Source organism: Saimiri boliviensis, chromosome 6, assembly GCF_048565385.1.
Source record: "Saimiri boliviensis isolate mSaiBol1 chromosome 6, mSaiBol1.pri, whole genome shotgun sequence".
Taxonomy (NCBI): Eukaryota; Metazoa; Chordata; class Mammalia; order Primates; family Cebidae; genus Saimiri; species Saimiri boliviensis.
In genome coordinates this window covers 38,286,420-38,306,465 of record NC_133454.1, presented here as the reverse complement: position 1 = coordinate 38,306,465, position 20,046 = coordinate 38,286,420, and the positions used below count along the sequence as shown (strand labels likewise).

Sequence of the window (20,046 nt, the reverse complement as noted above, 5' to 3'; positions counted from 1 at the left end):
GTGTACCATTCTCTCGTATTTGTTGGTTTTTGAGACTGTGTCTTGCTCTGTCATCCAGGCTGGAGTATATGGCACAATCTCGGTTCACTGCAACCTGTGCCTCCCACATTGAAGCCATTCTCCCACCTCACGCTCTCAAGTAGCTGGGGTTAAAGGCACCTGCCATCCTGCCCGGCTAATTTTTGTATTTTTAGTAGAGACAGAGTTTCACCATGTTGGCCAGGCTTGTCTTGAACTCGTGACCTCAGGTGATCTGCCCACCTCGGCCTCCCAAAGTGCTGGGATTACAGGCATGAGCCACTGCACCAAACTCATATTCACAGTTGTTAATTGTTCGGTCAAAGTAGGAGGAAGCCCCCATATTACTTATTTATTTATCTAATGTTAATAGAGCTTTCTTATAACCAATGTTTACATAGATATCTTTTTTCATCATTTTCATCTTAGCTGGGTTTTTGTATTTACAGGATGCCTCTTCTACACATTATATAGGTGGGTCATGTTTTTGTTTGTGTTTCTTAAAATTCAGTCTCACTATCTCACTTAAACTTGGAGTGTTTAGTTCACTTACAGTTCAATGAAATTTCTAACTTAAACCATTTCTGTGTTGTTTTTTTTTTTCTTTTTGAGATAGTCTTGCTCTGTCACCCAGGCTGGAGTGCAGTGGCGTGATCTCGGTTCACTGCAACCTCCACCTCCTAGATTCAAGGGATTCTCCTGCTTAGGCCTCCCAAGTAGCTGGGATTACAGGTGTGCACTACTGTGCCTGGTTAATTTTTTTTTTTTTTTTTAAAGTAGTGAGCCAGCATATCTGACCTATTGTTTTTTGTTCCTCCTTTCCTGCCTTCTTTTGGATGAATGGAGTGTTTCTTCATTTATCCTTTCATCTCTAGTGTTGTTTTGGCTGTATCTTTTTGCTCTATGTTTTTAGCTATATATGCTTTCTTTAGCAGTTGCTCTAGGGATTACAATACACACCCTAGCTTTTCACAGTTCACCTGCAGAGCTTATGACACCACTTGGGCAATGAGGCAGTGAAAAGGAATGAAGCACAGACATGGGTCACATGTGGGCAAGCCTGACACTGTATGCCAAGTCCAAGCAGCCAGTCACCAAGGGCCACATACGGTATCATTCCATTTATATGAAATGTCCAGATGGGAAAATCCAGAGAGACAAGGAGCAGATTATTGGTTACCTAGTGCTGGTGGTGGAAGGAAGAATTGGGAGGGTGATAACTAAGGATAACAGGGTTTCTTTTTGGGGAAATAAAAATGTTCTAAAATTGATTGTGGTGATGGATGTACCGTTCTGTGAGTATACAAAGAGCCACTGATGTTGACATTTTATTTTTATTCATTTATTTGTTTGGAGACAGTCTCACTCAGTTGCCCGAGCTGGAGTTCAGTGGCATGATCTTGACTCACTGCAACCTACACCTCCTGGGCTCAAGTGATTATTCTGCTTCAGCCACCCGAGTAGCTGGGATTACAGGCATTTACCACCACACCTAATTTTTTCTGGTTTTTGAGACAGTCTGGCTCTGTCACTGAGGCTGGAGTGCAGTGGCATGATCTTAGCTCACTGCAACCTCTGCCTTCCAGTTTCAAGCGATTCTCCTGCTTCAGCCTCCCAGGTAGCTGGGATTACAGGTGCCCTACACCACATTGGGCTACTTTTTTATATTTTTAGAAGAGACAGGGTTTCACCATGTTGGCCAAGCTTGGTCTCAAACTCCTGACTTCAGGTGATCTACCCACCTTAGCCTCCCATAATGCTGGGATTAGAGGCCTGAGCCACTGCTTCTGGCTTCATAAGGTAAATTTATATTTACCTTTTAAGAAACTGCCAAACTGTCTTTTGGAGTGGCCATGCTGTCTTATGTTCCCCCAGCATGTGTGAAGGCTCCACTTCCACACACCCCGACTTGATATTGATAGTGACATCTTTTTGTTTGTTTTTTAAGATGGAGTCTCACCCTGTCACCAAGGCTGGAGTGTAGTGGTGCAATCTCGGCTCACTGCAGTCTCTGCCTGCTAGATCAAGCAATTCTCCTGCCTCAGCCTCTCAAGTAGCTGGAACTACAGATACAGGTCACCATGCCCGGCTAACTTTTTTGTATTTTTAGTAGAGACAGGGTTTCACTATGCTGCTCAAGCTGATCTCGAACTGCTGACCTTGTGATCTGCCCACCTTGGCCTTCCAAAGTGCTGGGATTACAGGTGTGAGCCACCACATCTGGCCATGACATCTTTTTAATGTTCAGCCTTTCTCAATAACACATGCAGTGTGGCTTTCTTTGCATTCAAAGTGTTTCATTGAAAGATTTCTTCATATGAAATTGTGTGTGCATATTTTCACATGCTTATTTCTGAGAGTTTTGGTTTTTTGGGGTGTGCTGTTGCAAATGGGATGTTTTCTTCTCTTTTCTGCTTGTTTGTACATAGGAAGATTGTCTGAGGCCAGGCTTGGTGGCTCAGGCCTGTAATCCTAGCACTTTGGGAGATTGAAGCAGAAAGATTGCTTGAGCCAAGGAGTTTGAACCAGCCTGGGCAGCATTGTAAGACCCCATCTCTATTTGTTTTTTGTTGTTGTTGTTTTTGGAGACACGGTTCTGCTCTGTTGCCCAGGCTGGAGTACAGTAGTGCAAGTTCTGGCTCACTGCAACCTCCACGTCCCAGGTTCAAGCAATTCTCATGCCTCAGCCTCCCGAGTACCTGGTATGACAGGTGTGTTTTACCACACCCAGCTAATTTTTGTATTATTAGAGTCAGGGTTTTGCCATGTTGGCCAGGCTGGTATGGAACTTCTGGCCTCAAGCAATCTGCCTGCCTTGGTCTCCCAAAATGCTAGGATTACAGGCATGAGCTGTGCCCAGTCCCATCTCTATGGTTTAAAAATTAAGAAAAAGGAAGGCTGTTTAGTATGTTACTTTTGTACCTAACTCCTTAGCAAAATCTGTCTGCTTCATTTTTCAGAGTAAATATAACTATTTCACCTTCTTTTTTCTTTACTGTCTTACTTCCCTCCTTGCCTAGTTTCATCAGCTAGGGCCTCCAAAATAATAGTGGTAACAGAGGGCATTCTTTTGTTCCAAAGATTGATGGAAGCTTCTATTGCCTCTATCCCTTACAAATGATGCTGGGCTTTGGCTTGATGGGTGTGTGTGTAATTACCTTTATTACATGTAATTTAAGGAAGTATCCCTCTTTCTAATTTGATAAGCTTATTTTAGAAATTTTGTAGTAAATTTTGTCAAGTCCCTTTTCAACATCTATGATGATGATGATGATGATGATGATTTTTAACATATTAATATAAATGAAATGAAAAGATGTTCTAATTTTGAGTCATCATTTTCACACCGTCCAAGTCTCACTTGGCTTAGGTAAGTTTTTTGTAAGCCCCAGTGGGGTTTGTTTGCTAATATTTTATTTTGGATTTTCACACATTGATTTTTATGTAAATATCTTGTTTTGTTTTAGAGATAGGGCCTTGCTCTGATGCCCAGGCTGGAATGCAGTGATGTGATCACAATTTATTGTAATTTTAAACTCCTGGGCTCAAGTGATCCTCCTGCCTCAGCCTCCTGGGTAGCTGACATTACAGGCATGTGCCACCATGCCCGGCTAATTTTAAAATTTTGCATAGAGACAGAGCCTTGCTATGTTGTCTAGGCTGCAGTTCAGTGTACATTGTCGATGTGAATATTTATTTGTCTTTCTGCTGGAATCATTTCCTCTCCCATCTGTTTGTCTTTAAATTCTGGGCATACACACACTCCACCCGCACCTCCTAACTGCAAAATATTGATGTTGTCCAACCTGCCTTGAGAAGGGAGAACTGTTTTTCCCTCTTTGTATCTCTGCTGGTGTCCAGTCCACTGCTGTGTTATTGGTAAATACTTGACCCTCAGAGTGTGGGAGGCAGGAAGGGAAGGCTTCTGCATTTCCTTTGTGGACCCGACATCATGGATCCATTAAGAATATTGGGAAACCGAGAGAGATCCAAGATGGCTGATCACTAGCAACTCGGGATTGTAGCTCCCAGTGAAAACGCAAAGAACGAGAGGACGCCACACCTTCACATGAATTCTTGTTGCTCACGCATCAGGAGATTCCCAGCGGAGGAGCCCCACGGGTCGCCAGTGCGACTCTTGTGACCGGCGAGGCGGTTTTGCCGGCGCCTCGGAGCGTCGGTTCTTGGTGCAGAGTCAGAAAAGCACCATCAATCTTAACGCCGCTGACTTAGTCGGCGCAGTGGGTTGCTCAGATTTTGGCGCTGAGAATCAATAAGTTGGATGTCCACTCAGAAACCCAATTACAAAGACGGTAATTATAAAGACCACAGATGGATAAATCTACAACGAAGGGAAGAAAACAGTCAAAAAAGACTGAGAATACCCAAGATCAGAATGCCTCTCCCTCAGCAGGGGATCACAGTTCCTCATCAGCAACGGAACAAGGCTTGATGGAGAACGAGTGTGTTCCAATTACAGAAGCAGGCTTCAAAACGTGGATAATAAGAATCTTCTGTGAATTAAAAGAACTTGTTCTAACACAATCTAACGAAACTAAAAATTTTGAAAAAAAGTTTGATGAAATGTCAACAAGAATACAAAATTTAGAGAGGAAAATAAGTGAATTGATGGAGCTGAAAAACACAATACGAGAACTACGTGAAGTATGCACAAGTTTTAACAGCCGAATTGATCAAGCAGAAGAAAGGATATCAGAGGTCGAAGACCAACTCAATGAAATAAAACTAGAAGACAAGATTAGAGAAAAAAGGATAAAAAGGAACGAGCAAAGTCTCCAAGAAATATGGGACTATGTGAAAAGACCTAATCTACGCTTGATAGGTGTACCTGAATGTGACGAAGAGAATGAATCCAAGCTGGAAAATATGCTTCAGGATATTATTCAGGAAAATTTTCCCAACTTAGTAAGGCAGGATAATATTCAACTCCAGGTAATACAGAGAACACCACAAAGATATTCCTCAAGAAGAGCAACTCCAAGGCACATAATCATCAGATTCACCAGGGTTGAAATGAAGGAGAAAATACTAAGGGCAGCCAGAGAGAAAGGTCAGGTTACCCACAAAGGGAAGCCTATCAGACTTACAGCAGATCTCTCAGCAGAAACCCTACAAGCCAGAAGAGAGTGGGGGCCAATATTCAACATCCTTAAAGAAAAGAACTTTCAACCAAGAATTTCACATCCAGCCAAACTAAGCTTCATAAGTGAAGGAAAAATAAAAGTTTTTTGTGAACAAGCAAGCACTCAGAGAATTCATCACCACCAGGCCTGCTTTACAAGAGCTTCTGAAAGAACCACTACACATAGAAAGGAACAAACAGTATCAGCCTTTCTAAAAAATACCAAAAAGTAATATATCATTATTAATTTTAAATTTAAATTGACTAAATTCCCCAATTCAAAGACAGGCAATTTCGACAAAAAACTAAAACTGTATGCTGCATCCAGACCCATCTCACATTCAAGGATACACAAAGACTCAAAACAAGGGATGGAGAGAGACTTACCAACCAACCAGAGAGCAAAAATAAATAAATAAAAAGCAGAAGTTACAATTTTTGCCCCTGATAAAATAGTATTTAAAGCAACAAAGATCAAAAGAAGCAAAGAAGGACATTATATAATGATAAAAGAATCAATGCAACAACAAGAAGAGTTGAAGGTCCTAAATATATACGCACCCAATACAGGAATACCCAGACATACAAGACTTATAAAGACAGATCAATGAGACAGAAAATTAACAACGATGTCCAGGACTTGAACTCAGATCTGGAACAAGTGGATGTAATTAACATTTATAGAGCTCTCCACTTTACACAAAATGTACACTTTTATCAGTACCACATCATATCAACTTAGAAGTTTAAACGAAATGTTGGTTGGCTCCTTGTTTGTTACTCTCTTCCCTCATTTTCTTTCATGTCTCCATTATTAAGGACAATTATAGGCATACCCATATTTAGACTGCATTCTAGCCCGGGCAACAAAGCAATACCCCCATTCTCTCTCCCTCTTCCTCTTTCTCTTTCTTCCTCTTCTTTATTCTTTTTCTCTTAAAAAAAAAAAAAAAAAAAAAAAAAAAAAAAAAATTGGGAAACCAGCAGGTCAGGGGGCTGCACGCTCTAGTTGCATCTGACTCTGAATTGCTCAGGGCCCCCTGCGTGCCAGTGATTCGCTTTTCTTTGTGAGTTGTCTCTTGACTCATATTCCTAGGCCGAGTTCCCCAAAACAGTGGCTAACACAGCACCTGTAACAGTTGTGGGTGCATATCTGATCTTGCATGACCTGATTTACAGGGTATTTTGAATAGGAGCTACCTATTACGGTTTGGGATATGGCTAAAGTTTACTTGACTTTCTTTCATAAAGTAACTGGTAGAATATGTGGCATAAGGCTATTATTGCAAAAGCAGAAGTGGTGGGGGGTGATTGAGCTTGGGCAGCATTGGGAGGCAGACAGGCCCACATCAGCACTGTCCTGGGCATTTGTAGGTTATATGACCTTGGGGGAATCCCCTCAACTCTCTGAGCCTTTGCTTCTTCCCTCATTAAGATCATCTATTCCTCATTGGACTACTGTAAGGCTTAAGATCAAACATCTTTCAAGGCACTTGGAGCAGTGCCTGAGCTCGGGGTTTTCAGGCTGTAACCATAGCAAACACTCAGATCCCAGCCACCCTCCCTTCTCTTCCCTCCAGCTTGGGAATGTGGAGGACCAACCTTCTCATTCCCATTTGCCCTGGAGTTCTTTCTTCTGAACTTCATCTAGCACCTGCTGTGCACCAGGGATTCATGGGTGAGGAGGCCAGGGACAGCCAAGACTGGCATCTGGCCTTCAGCTTGCCTCAGTCCCTATGGCTGACACCTGGCCTTTTGCTCTGGAATCCGGATCCTACAATCGCCTACCAAAGGCTCAGCCCAAAGAGTGCACGAGGGCACCCCCTATCGGTGAGAAGATTCCATAGCTGCCCATGTCTCCCCATCTCCTGAGTGGATGATAGCCCCAGCAATCCAGAGACACATTCTTGGATTCTGCTTTTTCAGTTGAAAACTCAAAGGAAAAGGTTATGTTCCAAAAGAAAGTAAAAAAAATAAATAAAATAAAATAAAACAAACTTTGAATGCTGTAGCTTGGGGGCCTGAGTTCACAGGTGCCCCTACCAAAACAGAGGCCCTCCAAAGCATTCAGTCCTGGTGTGTCTACCCCAAAGAGAACAGCTCTCTGCTTGGGCTTCTGAAGAGCTATCAGTTCCCCCCATAGAACCTCCTGCCTCAAAAGACCCCTGGATCAGGCAGGGAAAAGCTGGGACCAGGGAGCTGAGGACCTGGCTTCGTGTCCCCCTCTGCACAGTTAGCGTTCTGAATCGGTGGCTTCCCACATGGCTGTTGAATAAGTGAATAAATACCTTGGGCATGAACAGAAGCTGGGTAGAACTCTTTCTGCAGGGCTGGGACTCACTGGCTGCGCTGTCTCTCGGTTTACAGTGGAGGTGTGGAGGAAGGGGGGAAATTACCCAGACCAGTGGGAGAGTTTTATGTCCTCAGAAGCATTTTGAGCACAGTGGCAAATAGCTCTTCTTCCCTGCATTTGTAGCACATGCTGTTCTGAGTTTCCCGGCATCCCATGCTGGTTATTCTGTCCCAGACAGAATCTTGCCCTTATTAAGGAGCTGGAATTAGAGTAGAAGGTGAAGGAGTTTGAAGTCTTTGGCAGCCTAGTGCTGACTGAGACAAAATCTCAAACTGTAATGAAGAGAGAAGAGAAGTAAGGCCAGGCTATGGGCCTCAAAGGAGAGGGGCCCCTACTGTTTCCTGAGATAAATTATGCTGGGGCCCCTATTACAGCCCCTGGCCCTCCTTATTAAAAGGGCAACTCTCCATCCACTCCCACCCATCTCCCTCTCCCCTTTCTGTAGGAGCAGCAGGGATGGGTCAGTGAGTCCCTACACCTGCCAGACCTTTGCAGGCAGTGGTGGTAGGCCCAGCCTGCTGAGTTCCTAGGAAATTGAACAAGCATCTATGGAGCACTCACTCCATGTCAGGCTCTGCCACCAGCACCCTAGAGACAGAAGACCAAGACATACTTCCCAGCCCAGGGGAGGGTGGAACCTTAGCACATGATGCATTGAAGCTCAGGATGCATGTAACCCAGTGCAGGCTAAAGGGAACCCTCACTGTGTGGGTGGGATCTTCAGTGCAGCTTGCAGTGGAGGCTACTCTACTGTTTCCCCATCAAGTGTGGTGGGCAAGGGCACAGACTGGACACTCAGAGCTACCAGGGTAAGGAAGCGCTGTTCTATCCCTCGTCGGCTAGGAGAACTGTTTAAAAGATGGGCTTTAATTTTTTTGAGATTGAGTCTCATTCTGTCACCCAGGCTGGAGCGCAGTGGCTCACTGCAACCTCTGTCTCCCGGGATCAAGCAATTCTGCCTCAGCCTTCTGAGCAGCTGAGATTACAGATGCCTGCTACCACACCCAGCTAATTTTTGTATTTTTAATAGAGACGGCATATGGCCAGGCTGGTCTCCAACTCTTTACCTCAAGCAATCCACCCACCTTGGCCTCCCGAAGTGCTGGGGTTACAGGCATGAGCCACTGCACCCTGCTGTTTATTTTTTGGAGATGGGAGTCTCACTCTGTTGCCCAGGCTGGAGTGCAGTGGTGCAGTATCGGCTCACTGCAACCTCTGCCTGCTGGGTTCAAGTGATTTTCCTGCCTCAGCCTCCTGAGTAGCTGGGACTACAGGCATGACCCACCACGCCTGGCCTGGAAGTGCCCTTCTATCCCTCATCTGCTAAGAGAACTGTCTAAAAGACGGGCTTTAGGTGACCTTTTCTGTCATCTCTTTCTACTCCATTCTGGTTTTCAGTATGTAATTTTCAATAATTAGTAAATTAGCTAATTGGCTAAATTAATTACTAAACTACAAATTTAATGATTAGTAATTTTAATAATTTCTAGTTCCCTGCTGAAATCTATAATCTGTCTAATAAGCCTACTATCTGAGTCCTGTGGGTGTCTATTGTTGTCTGTACTATTTTATACACTTAGAATTTTACCTCCCTAAGAGTGTTTTTTTATAACTAGTGTTCATAATCGTATCATCATGCCCAGGAGGGAAGTGCTCAATAAATATACATTTCCAGTGTCAAAAAATTTCAATGTGGTAAAACACAAAAAATTTACCATGACCATTTTAAAGTACACACTTCAGTGTAAATACATTGATATTTTTGTGCAGCCAAACTCTGGAACTCACTAAATCCTGCCAAACTGAAACTCTATCCCCATTAAATAAGCCATTACTGCTCTCTCCCAGCTCCTGGCCGCCACCACTCTACTTTCTGTCTCTGTGAATCTGATTACTCTAGGTCCTTCACATAAATGGAATCATACAGCATTTCTCTTTTTGTGACTGGCTTATTTCACTTAGCGTAATGTCCGCAAGGTTCATCCAGGTGCTAGCATGTGTCAGAATTTCCTTCCTCTTTAAGGCTGAATAACGTTTGACTGTATGGAGAAATGACATTTGTTTATCTGTCGGTGGACACTTGGGTTGCTGCTATCTTTCGGCTCATATGAATAACGCTGTGCTGAGACCAGCTCAGCTGTGGAGACCCCAACCCAGGTGGCGCTGAAGGAATTAAGAAACAGACACAGAGATAGAGAGCAAAAGGTGGGTTCAGAGTGGAGTACCAGGGCTCTCACAGCATTTCCAGCTGAGAGTCCAGAGCAGACTCTGACCTACGTATTTATTCTTGACTTTACAGTGACAAGCTTTACAAGCGTATGCTCTGTGTTCTTTCATTTGTTAAAGGTAAACTAACCAGGCAGTTACTGTATGTTTACTATAGGTTAAAGACAACTTAGAAAGCGCTCTTTAAGAGGGAACAAAGGAAAGGGTCACATATCCTGTGTTCAAAGAACTAATTCATCTGGTGTGAGACATATTTATATTGGTTACTGTTTTATAATGCTTTGAGTAGTTTTCTGCTTTGGGGGCAGTTTTCTGCTTTGGGGGGCCGACTAGGTTTCCCTTGCCGCCCCTCTCAATAGGATTTCTCAGCAAACAATATTTCTCACACACATCACCATTTGCTCTCAACAATGCTGTTATGAACATCAGTGTATAAATGTGTGAGGCCCTTTGAATTGTAGGGGGTACATACCCAGAAGTGGAAATGCTGGATTATATGGTAATCCTTTGTTTTGAGACAGAGTCTCGCTCTATCACCCAGACTGGAATGCAGTGGTACAATCTTGGCTGACTGCAACCTCTGCCTCCTAGGTTAAAGTGATTCTTATCCCTCAGCCCTCCGAATAGCTGGGATTACAGGCTTGCACCGTCATGCGTGGCTAATTTTTGTGTTTTTAGTAGAGATGGGGTTTCACCATGTTGGCCAGGCTGGTCTTGAACTCCTGGCCTCAAGTGATTCGCCTGCCCTGGCCTTGCAAAGTGCTGGGATTACAAGTGTGAGCCACCTCGCCTGGCCTATTTTTACTTTTTGATGAATTGCCATACTGTTTTCCATAGCTGCAACTCCATTAAACTCCCAGTAAGAGTACACAAGGGTTCCAACCTCTCAGTATCCTCACTAACACTTGTTATTTTCTGTATTGATTACAGCCGTCTTAATGAATCTGAGGTGGCCTCTCCATGTAGGTTTTCTTCTTTTTCTTTTTTTAAGATGAAGTCTCACTTGTCACCTAGGCTAGAGTGCAGTGGTACAACCTTGGCTGACTCCAACCTCCACCTCCCGGGTTCAAGTAATTCTCCTGCCTCAGCCTCCCGAGCATCTGGGACTTCAGGCACATGCCACCACACCCAGCTAATTTTTCTTTTAGTAGACATGCGTGGTGTTACCATGTCGGCCAGGCTGGTTTCAAACTCCTGACCTCAAGTGATCCACCCACCTCGGCCTTTCAGAGTGCTGAGATTACAGGAGTGAGCCACCATGCCCAGCCTCTCCACATGGTTTTGGTTTGTTTCCCTAAGTATTAGTAATGGTGAGCATCTTTTTATGTGCTGATTGGCCATTTTTATCTCTTATTTGAAGGACTGTATTCACGTTCTTTGCACATTTTTGAACTGCGTTAGTTGGGTTTTGTTGTTGCATTTCAAGAGTGCTTTATCTGTTCTAGATGGGAACTCTGTCACATGTAATTTGCACCTCCGTCCTGTCATTCTGTAGACTGCCTTTTCACTGTTAGAGTATCCTTCAATGAGATCCAATTTGTCTACTTTTCCTTTTGTCGTTTGAGCCTTTGGTGTCATACCCAAGAAATCACTGCCAAAGGAAGCTCTCCTTCTATGTTTTAAGAGTTGTCGGCTTGGAATGGTGGCTCACGCCTATAATCCCAGCATACTGGGAGGCCGAAGTGGGTGAATCATGAGGTCAGGAGTTCAAGACCAGCCTGACCAAGATGCCCCGTCTCTACTAAAAATACAAAATTTAGCTAGGCATGGTGGTGGGTGCCTGTAATCCCAGCTATTTGGCAGGCTCAGGCAGAGAGTTGCTTGAACCTGGGAGCCAGAGGTTGCAATGAGCCGAGATCACGCCACTGTACTCCAGCCGGAGCGACAGAGTGAGACTCTGTCTCAAAAAAACAAGAGATGTATCATTTTAGATCTTACACTTTGGTCTTTGATTCATTATTGAGGTTTTTCTTTTTTTTTTAACATGATATAAGGTAAGGGTTTAACTTCTTTTGCCTGTGAATATCTAGTTTTCCCACACCATTTGTTGAAAGACTGTCTCTTCCCTGATTAGTCTTGGCATCCTTATTGAACTTACTTGACCGTATGTGTAAGGGTTTTCTTCTGCATTCTGTATTCCATTCCACTGGGCTCTCTGTATGTCTTTACTGCCGTACCACACTTTTGACCACTGTAGCTTTTAATAATACATTTTGAAATTCAGAAGTAAAAAGACTTCCAACTTTGTTATTCTTTTTTTTTTTTAGAAATTTATTTTTATTTTTATTTTTATTTTATTTTTTTTTTTGAGACGGAGTTTCGCTCTTGTTACCCAGGCTGGAGTGCAATGGCGCGAACTCGGCTCACCGCAACCTCCGCCTCCTGGGCTCAGGCAATTCTCCTGCCTCAGCCTCCTAAGTAGCTGGGATTACAGGCACGCGCCACCACGCCCAGCTAGTTTTTTGTATTTTTAGTAGAGACGGGGTTTCACCATGTTGACCAGGATGGTCTCGATCTCTTGACCTCGTGATCCACCCGCCTCAGCCTCCCAAAGTGCTGGGATTACAGGCTTGAGCCACCGCGCCCGGCTAACTTTGTTATTCTTTTTCAAGATTTCTTTGGTAATATGGGATCCCAAGAAAAAATGTCACAGATTTTGAGAGCAATTACATTAAACTTGTAGATCACTTTGAGTCGTACTGACATCTTAATGAAACTAAGCCTTATAATCTATAAATATGAGATGACTTTACATTCGTTACACAACCAGTCTCTGGAACTTTAAATTCTGCCAAAGTCTTTGCCTCCTGGTTAAGTTTATTCCTATTTTATTCTTTTTGATGCGACTGTAAACTGACTTTTCTTTTTCATTTATTTTTTTAAATAGTGTCTCACTATGTTGCCTAGGCTGGGGTACAGTGGCTATTCACAGGCATAATTGTTTTAAAACTGACAGCATTAACCTCCCAGGCTCAAGCTATCCTTCTGCCTCAGCTTCCCAAGTAGCTGAGACTATAGGCATCCATAACCAAGCCAGCAGGATATGTTTTCTTAATTTCCTTCTTGGATTGTTCACTGTTAGTATGTAGAAATGCAACTGACTTTTCTTTTCTTTTTTTTTTTTTTTGAGACGGAGTTTCGCTCTTGTTACCCAGGCTGGAGTGCAATGGCACGATCTCGGCTCACCGCAACCTCTGCCTCCTGGGTTCAGGCAATTCTCCTGCCTCAGCCTCCTGAGTAGCTGGGATTACAGGCACGCGCCACCATGCCCAGCTAATGTTTTGTATTTTTAGTAGAGACGGGGTTTCACCATGTTGACCAGGATGGTCTTGATCTCTTGACCTCGTGATCCACCCGCCTCGGCCTCCCAAAGTGCTGGGATTACAGGCTTGAGCCACCGTGCCCGGCTCGCAACTGACTTTTCTATGTTGATTTCATAATCCTGAAACTTAGACAGATTATTAGTTCTAACAGTTTATTTTGGCAGTCTTCAGGATTTTCTACAAAGATCATGTCCTTTGTTAACAGAGAAAACTTCTTCCTTTCCAATTTGGATGCCTTTTCTTTTTCCTTTTTTTCTTAATAGCTCTGGCTAGGATTTCCAGTATTATGAAAGCAGGCATCACTGTTTTATACCTCATCTTGGAAAACTTTGTCTCTCATCATTGAGAATGATATTAGCTGGAGGTTGTTCATATGACCTTTATTATGTTGAAGTTGTTTCTATTTCTAGTCAGTATGTTTTTAATCATTAAAGGATATTAAACTTCATTAAATGCTTTTTCTGTACTAAATGAAACAAATTGTCATGTATTTTCTTTCCTTCATTCTGTTAATGTGATATCTTATATTGATGTTTTTATGGTAACTACCTTTGTATTCCAGGAATAAATCTCACTTGATCATGTTATATAATTCATCTATGACGCTGTTGAATTCTCATTAGTATTTTCTTGAGCACTTTTGCCTCTGAATTGATCAGGGATAGTGGTCTGTTTTCTTCTGCTGATTTGTCTGCCTTTGGTATCAGTAATGCTGGCCTCACAGAATGAGGGGGTATTCTTTCCTCAGTATATTGGAAGATGAGCAGGATTGGTCTTGATTCTGTAAATGTTTGGTACAAGTCACCCATGAAGCCATCTGTGCTTGTACTTTTCTTTCTTTTCAAGTTTTTGGTCACTGATTCAATCTCCTTGATAATTATAGGTCTGTTTATCCATCTTCTATTTCATTTATTTCTGTTCTAACCTTTTGTATTTCCTTCCTTCTCCTGCTTTGGGTTTAGGCTGTTTTTTTGTTTGTTTGTTTTTTCCTAATAATTTAAGGTACAAAGTTAAGATTGTGGTTTGAGAGCTTTTCCTTTTTCTTTTATTTGACACTTGCTGAGTTAGTCTCAAACTCCTGGGCTCAAGCAGTGTCCTGGCCTCAGCCTTCCAAGTAGCTGGGATTATAAAACAGTGTCACTGTGCCTGGCCGCTGCTGCTTTGTGTGTGTGGGGCGGGGAGGGGGGGGGCGCGGGGAAAGGCTAGGGGAAATGGGAGTCTAGCTGTGCTGCCTAGGCTGGAGTGCAGTGGTGCAATCTCGGCCCACTGCAACCACCTCCTCATAGGTTCAAGTGTTTCTGCTGCCTCAGCCTCCCAAGTGGCTGGGATTACACGTGCTTGCCACCATGCCTGGCTAATTTTTATGTTTTTAGTAGAGAGGGGGTTTTACCATGTTAGCTGGGCTAGTCTTCAACTCCTGACGTGAGGTTATCTGCCTGCCTTAGCCTTCCAAAGTGCTGGGATTACAGGTGGGAGCCACTGCCCCTGGCCAGCTTTAAGGTAAGCATGTACAGCTATAAATTTCCCTCATAGCACTGCTTTTGCTGCATCCTGTAAGATTTGATACATTGTTTTGTCTCAAAATACTTTCTAATTTTCCTTATTTTTCTTTGATCCATAGTTTTGTAGTATGTTGTTTAGTTCCCATAGATTTCTGAATATTCCAGTTTTTCTTCTGCTGTTATGATTTCAGTCATTCAAAATGTATTAAATCTTGTTTTGAGGCCTAATATATGATCTTTCCCAGAGAACATTCCACATGTACTTTGAAGAATGTGTATTGTGCTGCTGGGTGAACTCGTCTGTGTATGTCTGGTAGGTCTAATTTGTCTATAGTATTGTTCAAGCTCTCTGCTTCCTTCTTGATCTTCTGTCTGGGTGTTGTATCCATTGCTGAAAGTGAGTTCTTGGGCCAGGCATAGTGCCTCATGCCTGTAATCCCAGCACTTTGGGAGGCCAAGGCAGGTGGATCACTTGAGGTCAGGAGTTCGAGACCAGCCTGGCCAACACGGTGAAACCCTGTCTTTACTAAAAATAGCCTGGCATGGTGGCATACACCTGTAATCCCAGCTACTGAGGCTGATGCATAGGAATCCCTTGAATCCAGGAGGTTGCAGTGACCTGTCTCATGCCACTGCACTCCAGCCTGGGCAATGGAGTCAGATTCTGTCTCAAACAAAAGTGTCATGATGAAGTCGCCTACTGTTACCATAGAACTGTTTCTCCTTTCATTCTGTCGGTGTTTGCTTCATGTATTTAGGAGCTGTGAGGTGCACTGCATGCACATTTATAACTGTTACATCTTTTTGGTGAATTGACTTATTATCTCTTAAAACAGCTTTTCACCTTAAGTCTATTTAGTCTGAGATTAGTCTAGCTGCTTCTCTTTTTTTCTGGTTACCATTTCCATGGAAAATCCTTTTTCATCCTTTTACTTTCAACCAGTGTGTAAGTCTCTTAGTCTTTTGGTTGTAGAATTCATTTGCATTTTTAAAGACTATCATCTGATGAAACTCACTACCCTGTTGGGTGACTGTGCCATGAGGCCCACAGCCAAGGGCTCAGGGAGCAGTTCCTCTGGGAGGACTCCAGCACACCATTTACGGGGCCTCCCGGTGCCACTCTGAATTGTTTTCTGCATGACTTATGGTTTGTTTTCTCATTTCCTTCCTTCTGCCTTCCTTTGTGTTAATTGATTTTTTGGTGTGACACACTTAGAATTTCTTCTCATTTCCTTTTGATTCTATAGATATTTTCTTTGTAATTACCATGAGGATTACATAAAACATCCTGAAGTTATGGCAATCAATTTTAAACTAGTAAGTTCAATCACATGCAAATACTCTACTCCTTGACAGCTCTGCCCCGTCCTATGTTGTTGATATTACAAAGTATATCTATATTTTAGAGAGAGGGTCTCACTCTGTCACCCAGGCTGGAGTGCAGTGGCACTGTCATAGCTCATTGTAACCTAAAGCCTCTGGACTCAAGCGATCCCTCATAGCTGAGACTACAGGTGCACGCCACCATGCCTGATTTTTTAAAAATAAATTATATATTTAACATAGTCTTATGGTTATATATCTCTTTTAAATCCAATAAAATAATTAAAATCAGAGATCTCAATCAAAATTACAATAATACAGGTCTTTATATGTGGCTTCAAATGTCCATCTAGCATCCTTTTGTTTTGACTTGAAGGACTCCCTTTAGCATTTCTTGCAGGGTAGGTCCCAATGTAATGAACTCTCTCAGCTTTTGTTCATCTGAGAATGTCTTAATTTCTCTGGTCAGGTGTGAGGTAGGAGGATCACATGAGGTCAGGAGTTCAAGACCAGCCTGGCCAACATGGTGAAACCCCATTTCTACTAAAAATACAAAAACGTGGTGGACGCCTGTAATCCCAACTACTTGGAAGGCTGCACCACTGTACTCCAGCCTGGAGGAAAGAGCAAGACCCTGTCTCAAAAAGATAATAAAAAGTGTCTTAATTTTTTCTTCTTTCTCTTATGAGATTTCATAAGATGCCTTTATGTTGTAACTTATAACCACCTTTTAATTTGTCCTTCAAAATTTAATTGTAATTGGGAAGAATTTAGCCCTGGATTAAAAAATAAATAAATAAACCCGGCTGGACACGGTGACTTACACCTGTAATCCCAGCACTTTGGGAGGCCGAGGCAGGTGGATCATGAGTTCTGATGTTTGAGACCATCCTGGCCAACATGGTGCAACCCTATCTCCACTAAAAACACAAAAAAATTAGCTTGGCGTAATGGCACGTGACTGTAATCCCAGCTACTAGGAAGGCTGAGGCAGGAGAGTTGCTGGAACCCAGGAGGCAGAGGTTGCAGTGAGCCGAGATTATGCCACTGCAGTCCAGCCTGGGTGACATAGCAAGATTCTGTCTCAATAAATAAACACTAAGAGGAAGGGAGAGGACCTTAACTGCAGCTAACAGTCCATTGTTACCCTGTGGCTATTAATCTTCCGAGTTGCTTGTCCTCCCAGATGTTCTATTGATGGCTATAGTAACTGACAGTTTTGTATTTACACGATCAGAACAATGAGTGCTTCTGCTTGATTCCCAGATTCTCCAAGGTTCCCATTGAGCCACAAGACCTCCTGTCTTGGCACTTCGCGAGTCCAGGGCTGCTTCCTGAGAGGAAAGTAGACCATGACCTTGACTCCTGCCTCTAAGCCTCGCTTTATTCTCAGCAGCCACCACCTTTTCGGTACTAGAACAGTGCTTTCTCTAGTGCACTCATAAGTGGATGCTGAAATCACCTGGCCATTTGGATGTTCAATGAATGCTTTATGCTGTGGAGTCCCTGGAACTCAGCAACCCGTGCCGGAACTCACCGGAGCTCAGGTGTGTAGCACTACCTTGTTTCTCTATGGCTGGGAGTGCAAACATTGTTCATGCATTTATTTCCCGTTTTTTACTTTGGAGGTTTTGTTTAGTGAGACAAGGTCTCACTCTGTCCTGCAGCCAAGAGTGTAGCCATGGCTCACTGTAGCCTTGACTTCCCAAGTTCAAGCCATCTCACCTCAGTCTCTAAAAGTGCTAGGAATACAAGTGTGAGCCACTGTACCTGGCCTACTTTTGAGCTTTGAGTTCTTTATATATTCTAGAGATGAGTCCTTGGTCTGTTAGGTGGTTTGTAAATGTTTTTCCCAATCTGTAGCTTATCTTTCTATCTTCCTAATTGAGTCTTTCAGAGAGCAAAAATGTGGTCTCCCCTGCAAATACTCTGCCACTGTAGCAGGAAAGCAGGCATAGATAGTACGTAAATGAACATGTGGATATGTTTCTTGAGTAAGTGTCCATTTGTGGTAAAGAGATCTCTAGACAGATCAGTGAGTGCTGAGAGGTTATTTCATTAAGTCATAGTTGACCTGGGTATAAACTCTAACCTCATGCTTACTTTCTCTTACTCCACTGTCTTCTGTTTCTGCTGGTGGGAAAGCAATTGTCAACATATTCTTCCTTCTTAACACCCTCCTCAGTAGCTTTTAGGACCTGTTTTTTGTCTTTTCTGCAATTTTGTTTTGATGGGTCTAGGTATGGATGGATTTATTGTATTGGGGATTGTGCCTTCTGTCTCTAAAGGGTCCTGGGTCCTGTCTCTTGTTTCCATTCTGGAATTTTGTTGTTGTTGTTGTTGTTTTTGAGACAGACTCTCACTCTGTCATGAGGATAGAGTGCAGTGGCGAGATCTCGGCTCACTGCAACCTCCACCTCCTGGGTTCAAGCATTTCTCCTGCCTCAGCCTCCTGAGTAGCTGGGACTACAGGTGCACACATCCACACCCAGCTAATTTCTGTATTTTTAGCAGAGATGGGATTTCACCATGTTGGCTAGGCTGATCTTGAACTCATTTCCTTAGGTGATCCACTCATCTTGGTCTCCCAAAGTGCTGGGATTACAGAGATGAGCCAACACACCTGGCCTGGGATTTCTTTGAGACATGTTGGATCTTCCCTTTGTCATGTTTTCCAGTTGATTAACTTTCTCTTCCGCTGTTGAATTCATTTAATTTTAAATGTCTGTGAATGGCAGCCACTCATTCTGGCATCTGAAGCTCTTGGAAGTCCACTCCTCTTGCTGCCACTGACTTCTCTGCCCTTTTAATGGGGCTTTGGCTGTGGCAATTATATGCAGCAGTGGCTGAAGAATCTCAAGGTAGCTAGTGTTAGAACTGAATTAGAGGTCCACCCTGGTAGTGGGGACAAACCCCCACACATTTGCTAACAGAAATCATCTTCTGTGTTGATGATGATTTTTGTGATAAGAGAGCAGAGAGAAAACAGGGGCTGGGCATTTTCCCTAAATGGTGGTGGACATTCAAATCCCTAGTGAGGCTGGGCACAGTGGCTCACACCTGTCATCCTAGCAATTTGGGAGGCCGAGACAGGCGGATCACCAGAGGTCAGGAATTCATGACCAGCCTGGCCAACATGGCAAAACCCCGTCTCTATGAAAATACCTGCCTGTATTTTTGGGAGGCTGAGGCAGGAGTATTGCTTGAACCTGGGAGGTGGAAGTTGCAGTTAGGTGAGATTGTGCCTCTACACTCCAGCCTGGGCAGTTCATAAATAAGAGATATAATTGACTCACAGTTCTACAGGCTGTACAAGCACAGCTCCAGCATCTGCTTGGCTTCTGGTGAGCCCTTGGGAAGCTTAGAATCATGGCAGAAATGGGAGTGGGTGCAAAGAGAGAGAGGAGGTGCCAGGCTCTTTGTAAACACACTGCTATCATGTCAACTAATTGAGCAAGAACTCGGGCTTCACCAAACGGAGGGTGCTAAGCCATCCGTGAGAGATTTGCAGGGGACACATCCAAGCTGTGTCAATGTTTTGTTTTGACTCTTAGCTCCTTGAGTGACAATTATTTGTCCTCCCCGGCAAGAAAGAGACGGGTTTTCCCTCTGGCTGGAAGGCAGATGCCAGACAGAGGGCAGAGTGCCAGCTGGCTGGGGCACCTTACAGTATGGTGGAGAGCCCAGGGGCACAAAGCTGTGGGCACACAGGTGGATGTTGGTGGCCACCAGAGTGTAGGTAAGCTGGAGCTCCCGCGTGCTACAGGGGTCATGCACACACAGGCTGAGGTATGGGGCAGGGTCCACCTGAAATCAGGGGCCACCTAGTCACTAGGCTCCTCCTCCATGCCACTCCCCAGGGTAGGGACAGTGGGGGAAAGGGCTTTCTGTGCCCCAGAGGCCAGGCTCACACTTACCACCCAGAAGCAGTTCCCCAAGCTGGAACGGAGGTCCTGGAAGAAGGCCCGGCAGGCGGGGCTCTGTCCTGGGCAGGCCTGCTGAGTCTTCTCGGTGGCCCTGCAGTCACCATCCACCTGGCAGGACAGACACAAGACTCAGGCCTCCTGATCTGATCAGGATCATCTGGATCACCCACATACATTGGCCTCAGCAGGAGACTGCCCCCAACCCTGGGCCTGCAAAGACCTCTGCAGAGCC

At 43.8% G+C, this 20,046-nt stretch overlaps 1 protein-coding gene across 7 annotated transcripts in view; it reads right to left on the bottom strand.

Annotated features, from left to right (window-relative positions):
- Positions 1-9,706: 9,706 nt before the first annotated feature.
- LOC141584817 (apolipophorins-like) overlaps positions 9,707-20,046 on the bottom strand; it is a 66,854-nt gene continuing 56,514 nt past the window's right edge. For 5 of the 7 annotated variants that reach the window (XM_074400484.1, XM_074400481.1, XM_074400482.1 and 2 more), the window contains one exon: positions 9,707-19,922. Coding sequence is in view for 2 of the 7 variants with exons in the window: in XM_074400480.1 (XP_074256581.1) it covers positions 19,357-19,695; positions 19,806-19,922 (456 nt within the window). In the remaining 5 variants the exon portion in view is untranslated. The remainder of the gene's footprint in view (positions 19,923-20,046) is intronic. The other 2 variants (XM_074400480.1, XM_074400485.1) reach the window with 2 other exon arrangements.